Source organism: Sphaeramia orbicularis, chromosome 17, assembly GCF_902148855.1.
Source record: "Sphaeramia orbicularis chromosome 17, fSphaOr1.1, whole genome shotgun sequence".
Lineage (NCBI taxonomy): Eukaryota > Metazoa > Chordata > Actinopteri > Kurtiformes > Apogonidae > Sphaeramia > Sphaeramia orbicularis.
The window spans coordinates 54,186,235-54,194,528 of NC_043973.1; the positions used below are offsets into that span (position 1 = coordinate 54,186,235).

The 8,294-nt window shown below is 43.4% G+C and overlaps 1 protein-coding gene across 1 annotated transcript; it reads right to left on the reverse strand.

Annotated features, from left to right (window-relative positions):
- Positions 1-998: 998 nt before the first annotated feature.
- LOC115437226 (inositol monophosphatase 1-like) lies at positions 999-8,200 on the reverse strand. The gene is made up of 9 exons (XM_030160447.1): positions 7,691-8,200; positions 6,198-6,277; positions 5,031-5,164; positions 4,371-4,475; positions 3,453-3,498; positions 3,268-3,376; positions 3,069-3,177; positions 1,581-1,732; positions 999-1,217 (listed from the first exon to the last, which is right to left on the reverse strand). The coding sequence occupies exons 2-9, from the start codon at positions 6,255-6,257 to the stop codon at positions 1,072-1,074; spliced, it is 861 nt and encodes a 286-aa protein (XP_030016307.1). The 5' UTR covers positions 6,258-6,277; positions 7,691-8,200; the 3' UTR covers positions 999-1,071.
- Between the last annotated feature and the right edge of the window lie 94 nt (positions 8,201-8,294).

An 8,294-nucleotide genomic window follows, 5' to 3' on the forward strand; every position in this document is an offset into this window, starting at 1 on the left:
GTGAACCGGGTTCAGATCCAGAATGAGCCCAGGGCCTTTGGTGAACCGGGTTCAGATCCAGAACGAGCCCAGGGCCTTTGGTGAACCGGGTTCAGATCCATGCTGCTGCTTACAGTCCAGGCTTCCATGGACAGAGTGTGTTTTTTTCCAGGTCTCATTGTGACTCCTTAGTTTTTCTCTGGACCCTCTGATCAGTGATCGGCCTTTTCCTTACATTATTGATCACATAAACAAACCTCAGCTGCAAAAGAAGACTCTGATTGACAGATGTTGACTTCCATCTTTTCCATTTATTGAATAAAACTGGGATATTCAGGCTGGTTTCTGCTGTTTGTGTTCAACATAAAGGTCTGTGATTCCACACAGAATCAACATCATATCAAATCAGTCTGTGCTCCTTCTGTAGAACTGGACCAAGGACAAATGGGGACTGGATTTACAACTGAACTTGAATGGCTTTTAATTGTGAGACTTGGGTTCTAGAGTCCGACCAATATGGGATTTTTGGGGCTGATGACAATACCAATATTGGGGGCCAAAAAAAAGATGATATCCAATATATTGGCCAATATCTGACATAAGAATATTGATATCCACAGGATGTAATAGTCTTATATTAGATAATGGTGGACATGTGGATTAACAGTTGCATCTTTGTTTATTTCACAAAGATAATTGACCCAACTTTCAAATGAAAACACAGTGTATTATTGAGGGGGTAGCAGTCCGTGACTGTCAAAGTGAAAGTGAACACACTCTCCTCTTCCTCTCCAGGCAGCACAGATACACAGTAGCAGACACATACAGAAAAAAGCAACAGAATCTCTGCGCAGCAAAAAAGTTAATCCATCGGTTCCATATTGACCCATGTTGATTAATCACTGATCCGTTGTAATTGGGCTGATTAATTGGTCATGCTCTCTGGGGTTCAGCTCATGGTAATCTAATTCAAATGGACTAAATATTATATAAAGTGCCATAAAACCAGGTCACAACACATCAGGTGACGTCAGCTTTTATTAGTGTTTGTTTAGTGACACCACAACTCATGTTTACTTCCTGTCACATGACCTACAGTCCATTCTGCACAACAGATACACAGGGATCCTCATCATCACGGCGACAGGGGAAGGTCCGGATCACCTGAGCAATGCGACTGGCCACGGCCGAAGAGCTGGCGGCGAGGACTCTGCGAGACATCATGTCAAACTCTGCACCTGCAGACACAGATGGACCAATCAGAAAAGGCCACGCCCCCAGTGGGAGATTGCAGCACTTTCTTATGTAAACTAGAGGAAACACGAGCAATGACATTAGCTAAAAAACGACAGCCGCTACTGTTAGCGACCACATGTTCTGCATGTGGGTGAGCACATGGTCACTTTAAAGACGAGTGAGACTTTGTGTTTGTTAGAGAAAACATTAATGTTCATTCAATTAGTGACAAACTGAGGTACTTTATCATGAAAGTTTTATTTGACACATTGGAGAAATCTTCTTACAACACAAACTGATTAAATCTGTAAAATATTTATTGATAAATGCTGGAGCCAGAATGTGGTAGAAAAACAACAACAAACCGTCTGTATCCATGACAATGCCTCCTGCTTCTTGTACGATGAGTGCAGACGCGGCAATGTCCCAACAGTGCATTCCAATGTGGTAGTAGACGTCAGCCGCACCTGAGGCCACCTGACACATGTCGACAGCTGCTGTCCCCAACGCCCGCACGCTGAACAAACAAATAGTAAACAAATAAACAAACACATGTCCATGGCTGCCCTCCCCAACGCCCGCACATTAAACAAACAAACAAACAAACAGTAAACAAATAAACAAACACATGTCCACAGCTGCTGTCCCCAACGCCCGCACGTTAAACAAACAAACAAACAAACAAACAAACAGTAAACAAATAAACAAACACATGTCGACGGCTGCCATCCCCAACGCCCGGACACTAAACAAACAAACAGTAAACAAATAAACACATGTCGACAGCTGCCATCCCCAACGGCCGCACACTAAACAAATAAACAGTAGACAAATAAACAAACACATGTCGACGGCTGCTGTCCCCGACTACCGCACGCTAAACAAACAGGTGAAACTGCCATAGTCAGTGCATTTGAGGCCTTTGACAGATACCTTTGGCCAATATTTTCACACTTTATAATCTGATACTAGTCATTTTTCTGCTAAATTGAGGGAGTTATGGTCAAACATTGGGTATTTTGAAAATCATGACCTTGAGTTTGGCCTTTCAAGGTCATTGAAAGTCAGCTAGATTAGTACCAAATGAAAGACCATAGCCGACTTCCTATAAGTCGATAATACAAAGTGAGTCAATTTTTGTCTTAGTTTTTAAGACAGAAGCCATTTTGTGAATATGCAAATGAGGTGCTTGAGCCCTGGTCACTTTAGATGAAAATTATTCAAATCTATAAGCACGTACATGACAAATGAGGAAGATAATGGATAGAGAATTGAATTTACAGTACATTAGTTTGAAATTGCTACAACAAATAGACAAAAGTCACCCAACCTGGAGTAAGTAAATGTGTCACATCCGGGGGGTGAGGGGGTGGATACAGGTTCAAAGTTGTGAAAAGTTTGTGTAAGACCTGGTGTATAAGCGAGGTATAGAATTCGGAAGGTGAATGCTAAAACCATGTTAAGTTTCAGTTTCGTTTTCACACTATCGTTAGTGATATTGTTTATGGATAGTGCGTCCCCACCCCCACCCCGTTGCTGGGGTCCACATTACGCTTTCATGGGCCCATAATTGGTAGCGGCGCCCATGCAGATGACTAATGGGACTTCACCAGTGCTGTCTACATGTGTTTTGTGGACATGGAGAAAATGAATGAGCTGCTCAACTGAAAACACACCTCTGAAATGGACCCCACAGTTTGGAGAATATTCTGTTTATTTGTTGTTTATCTGTTATTTTGTTGTCATGAAGGGTCAGTTTTCTGTTATTTTTAAGTCTTGTTTATTTGTTTGATGTTTTTTTGTTGTTTAATGTGTATTTTCTTGTTTGTTTGTTGTGTATCTTCAGTTCTGACCCATGCACAGGTAGTTTCAGCAGTCGGCAGATGTTGGTTGTCACGGTGGTCAGCGCCTCGTCATCACGCTCTGCACCAATCTCCGTCACCACCACGCACCTGCTGACGTCTGATTGGACAACACACAGTGACACGTTAACCATTCCATTGGACCTGAGTCCACATGAGTCCACAACGCTATAGTCATGTAGGATGTCACCTTCCTGTCCTGAGGCGTGAAGAGGAACTCCATTTAGAAACGCTCCTTGTCCTCTCTGAGCACAAAAGAGTTTGTTGTCCACACAACTGTAAACAATCCCAAACTCAGTCTGTAAACAACAAAAACAACATCAGCACAGCTACAAACAATCCCAAATTCCACTTGTACCTGGCACATGAGTTTACCCTTTTATTGACAGTGAAGGCAATTGAGACAGCCACGAAAGGAAACCTGTGATCAGAAGAACATGAGACTGAATAAGTCAAAGTCAAACGCAGAACCTACAAAACAGGTCCATGTTTTCTTTCCATATGAAGGATTAGGGTTGAAGGGTTAGGGTTATGGTTGGAGAGTTAGGATTGAAGGGTTAGGGTTGAAGGGTTAAAGTTAGGGGGTTAGGGTGAACATCTAAATCCACAGGGTCAGGATTAGGGTTAGGGTTGGGTTGTAGGGTTAGGGTTAGGGTTGGAGGGTTAGGATTAGGATGAAGATCTGAATCCACAAGGTCAGGGTTAGGGTAGGCTTGAAGGGTTAGGATTATGGTTGGAGGGTTAGGGTTGAAGGGTTAGGATTGGAGGGTTAGGGTTGAAGGGTTAAGGTTAGAGTTGAAGGGTTAGGGTTGACGGGTTAGGGTTGGGGGCTTAGAGTTAGGGTTGAAGGGTTAAGGTTAGAGTTGAAGGGTTAGAGTTGAAGGGTTAGGGTTGACGGGTTAGGGTTGGGGGCTTAGAGTTAGGGTTGAAGGGTTAAGGTTAGAGTTGAAGGGTTAGGGTTGACGGGTTAGGGTTGGAGGGTTAGCGTTAGGGTTGAAGGGTTAAGGCTAGAGTTGAAGGGTTAAGGTTGAAGGATTGGGGTTGAAAGGTTAGAGTTAGGGGTTTAATTTGAAGATCTGAATCCACGGGGTCAGGGTTAGGGTTAGGATTGGGTTGAAGGGTTAGGGTATGGTTGGAGTGTTATGGTTGGAGGGTAGGGTTGAAGGGTTATAGCTGCAGGGTTAGGGTTATGGTTGAAGGGTTATGGTTAAAGGGTTAGGGTTATGGTTGAAGGGTTAGGGTTATAGTTGGAGGTTTAGGGTTAAGGTTAGGAACAGGGTTAGGGTTTGTCACCTGTGGACGAAGTTGACGGTCCCGTCAATGGGGTCAATGATCCAGGTTGGACTGTCAGTCAGCTCCAGATGCTCACCTGCACCAATAGACTCCTCCCCTATGAACCTGAGGGTCAAAGGTCAAACGCATTGCGAGTGTTTTTGTACAAGAGACAATAACAAAAGAAAGGGAAAGAATGTTAGTTTCATATGTCTATTAGCTGATTTTACTTTTACTTTGAGGAACTGACTTGGGTCAGGGTTAGGGTTAGTCTACACTCAGCTTTAGTGGAGTCTTGAACTTCTACAAGAAACTCATTTATTTAGTTTACAGAAAACCAGGCAATTCATGCTGGTTTAAAGCAGGGCTGTCCAATCCTGGTCCTGGAGGGCCAGTATCCTGCATGTTTTAGATGTTTCCCTCTTCCAACACACTTGATTACAATGATCCGCCTATCATCAAACTGCAGAAGAACGAGAACGCCCATCAGGTGGAAGAGGAAACATCTAAAACATCTTATCAGGTACACTACTGCCCCAAGTGGTCTGACTTATCAGTGCATGTCAAAGTTCTTGGACAGACAGACAGATGGACGACCAGCTGACGACCACACCCTGCGGCCAGTGTGGCCAAAGGTAAAAAGGCTCAACTCGTCTGGAAACAGGGTTTGTAGAACTGAACCTGTGCTGTGGGAATCTCCTCCTGATGGTCATTATCAGAAATTTCTCCACTCTTTGATCAGTTTCTGTGACAAGATCAGCTGCAGAACTTTTCAACTTCACATCTTTTGGATGATGGAGAGACGACATAATCATCTGAAGGAAAAGAGAGACACATGGACATTAGTCTTTATCTGTACACAGGGTTAGGGTTTAGAACAGGGTTAGGAACAGGGTTAGGGTTAGGAACAGAGTTAGGAACAGGGATAGGGTTTAGAACAGGGTTAGGAACAGAATTAGAGTAAGAGTCAGGGTTAGGGTTAGGTTTAGACCCAGGTTTAGGGTCAGAGTCAGGGTCAGGTTCTCTGAGCAGGAAGAACTCTGCTGAAGCTTCACAACTGTGTTCATGATCATGATTTGCAGCTTCAACAATTCTACAAAGTTCTGAGTCAGGGATAGATTGAAGCGGGGGGGGGGGGGGCTGACAATGGCAAATTCATGGGGCACAGCATTTGTTGGGGGGGCCGTAGAGCAATGGAGGGGGCCCAGTGGGTTCGGGTTAGAAGTTATGAAAATTTGGTGTAAGGTTCGATGTATAATAGAGGCATAGAAGCCGGGAGACGGACGTTGAAAGTATGTAAAGTTTAGTTTTTCTTCTTGACTGTTATGTTAGTCAAGGACTGCACCGCCACATACACCCCCCCCCCCCCCCCCCCCCCCCCCAGATACTGAATTAGATACTGATACTGAACATTTAGCTTTCATGGGGTCCATAATTGCTAGCAGTGCCCCAGGGAACAGAACTAGAGGTTGGTCCAGCAGAGCACACTTGTGTTCAGGTAAAGGTCGTTGTGAGGTCACAGTCACTCTGAACACACATTCCTGAACGTCCTTATCTGGACCAACCACCTGGACGTGAAATCACAGTGTGGACGTCTTTGGAAAAGACACGAAAAAATGAAAAGAACTGATAGAAAATAATAATGACTGAGATTAAACTGATTTTATTCTTTCTTATTTTGTTTTTGAGCAGCAGAAGAAAAGCCCACGTTGTGTGATGTTCTGAGGAAACATTTGCTGGTGTTCCTGATCTGGGACATTGTGTTTATAAGTTAGAAGGAGCTTTGTCTCCAACAACACAAACTTAACACTGGTCTCCTCTTCTGTGATTGGTCGGTTTGTTTCTTACCTCAGCAGCCTGTTTGGCGACGGAGATACCGAAGTTCAGACACTCGGTCCAGTCGGACATTATGAAAAGATCTGAGAGCTCTGTCAAAGCCAGGAGAGGATAAACAAAAAGAAAAGAGTAGAGTAATAACAGAACACTGTAGAAACAGTAGAGGAACAGTAGGTTCCACTCCCTAGGCTCTGCAGGTTAGGTGTTATCTAAAATGTAAAACTACAGATTGAAGACAAACATACAAGGTGTAGAAGAACTCAGAAGGACTGAGAAATGAACCCAGCGTTTGGGTTCAAGGAGAGGACAGAAATGAACACAAAAAAAGCCAAACTGGTTTCATTCTAGCTAGAAATATAAAGATGGAATCCTGGACATGGTCATATGTTACACATGAATGGACAGTAGTGACAGTAGTAACAGTAGTAAAAGTAGTGACAGTAGTAACAGTAATAACAGTAGTGACAGTAGTGACAGTAGTAACAGGAGTGACAGTAGTGACAGTAGTGACAGTAGTGACAGGAGTGACAGTAATAACAGTAGTAACAGTAGTGACAGTAGTAACAGGAGTGACAGTAGTAACAGTAATAACAGTAGTAACAGTAGTGACAGTAGTAACAGGAGTGACAGTAGTAACAGGAGTGACAGTAGTAACAGTAGTAACAGTAGTAACAGTAGTGACAGTAGTGACAGTAGTAACAGTAGTGACAGTAGTGACAGTAGTAACAGGAGTGACAGTAATAACAGTAGTGACAGTAGTGACAGTAGTAACAGTAGTGACGGTAGTAACAGGAGTGACAGTAATAACAGTAGTGACAGTAGTGACAGTAGTAACAGTAGTAACAGTAGTGACAGTAGTAACAGTAGTGACAGTAGTGACAGTAGTAACAGGAGTGACAGTAGTAACAGGAGTGACAGTAGTGACAGTAGTAACAGGAGTGACAGTAATAACAGTAGTGACAGTAGTAACAGTAGTGACAGTAGTGACAGTAGTAACAGGAGTGACAGTAATAACAGTAGTGACAGTAGTGACAGTAGTAACAGTAGTGACAGTAGTAACAGGAGTGACAGGAGTGACAGTAGTAACAGGAGTGACAGTAGTAACAGTAGTAACAGGAGTGACAGTAGCAACAGGAGTGACAGTAGTGACAGTAGTGACAGTAGTAACAGGAGTGACAGTAGTAACAGTAGTGACAGTAGTGACAGTAGTAACAGGAGTGACAGTAGTAACAGTAGCAACAGGAGTGACAGTAGTAACAGGAGTGACAGTAGTGACAGTAGTAACAGGAGTGACAGTAGTAACAGTAGCAACAGGAGTGACAGTAGTAACAGTAGTGACAGTAATGACAGTAGTAACAGGAGTGACAGTAGTAACAGTAGTGACAGTAGTAACAGTAGTGACAGTAGTAACAGGAGTGACAGTAGTAACAGTAGCAACAGGAGTGACAGTAATAACAGTAGTGACAGTAGTAACAAAAGTGTTACTGTAGCAGCAGCAGTTTTACCTTCAGTTCCAGTCGTGTCTGATGCCGAAATACTGTGATTTTGCTAGATTTTTCTTTTATTCATCACACAGCCAATCACAGAGAAGTTCATCAACTTGCCAATGGCAGCACAGTCTGGACCGCCAGGCTCCTCCCCTTCACTTGTTCTCCATCAGATCCAGAGTTTAGACACAGTCCAACATGGCAGACATCATCAGAGCTACACCTCCACTGTCTGCCGGGGGTTAAAGGTCATTAGGTCACAAGGAAGGACACGACACGCCGCACGTGTCCAAACCATCCAACCCAAACCATCTAACACAAACCATCCAACCTAAACCATCCAACTGAAACCATCTAACACAAACCATCCAACTGAAACCATCTAACACAAACCATCCAACTGAAACCATCTAACACAAACCATCCAACTGAAACCATCTAACACAAACCATCCAACTGAAACCATCTAACACAAACCATCCAACCTAAACCATCCAACTGAAACCATCTAACACAAACCATCCAACCCAAACCATCTAACACAAACCATCCAACCCAAACCATTCAACTAAAACCATCTAACACAAACCATCCAACCCAAACCATCCAACTGAAACCCTTC

What these genes read in the sequence shown, in the direction of transcription:
- LOC115437226 (XM_030160447.1), bottom strand. Translation starts at nt 6,257, where the DNA reads ATGTCCGACTGGACCGAGTGTCTGAACTTCGGTATCTCCGTCGCCAAA. An exon ending in ACCGTCAACTTCGTCCACAG is followed by an intron (nt 3,499 to 4,370) that starts GTGACAAACCCT and finishes TTCTGATCACAG; the next exon opens with GTTTCCTTTCGTGGCTGTCT. An exon ending in CCTTCACTGTCAATAAAAGG is followed by an intron (nt 3,377 to 3,452) that starts GTAAACTCATGT and finishes TGTTGTTTACAG; the next exon opens with ACTGAGTTTGGGATTGTTTA.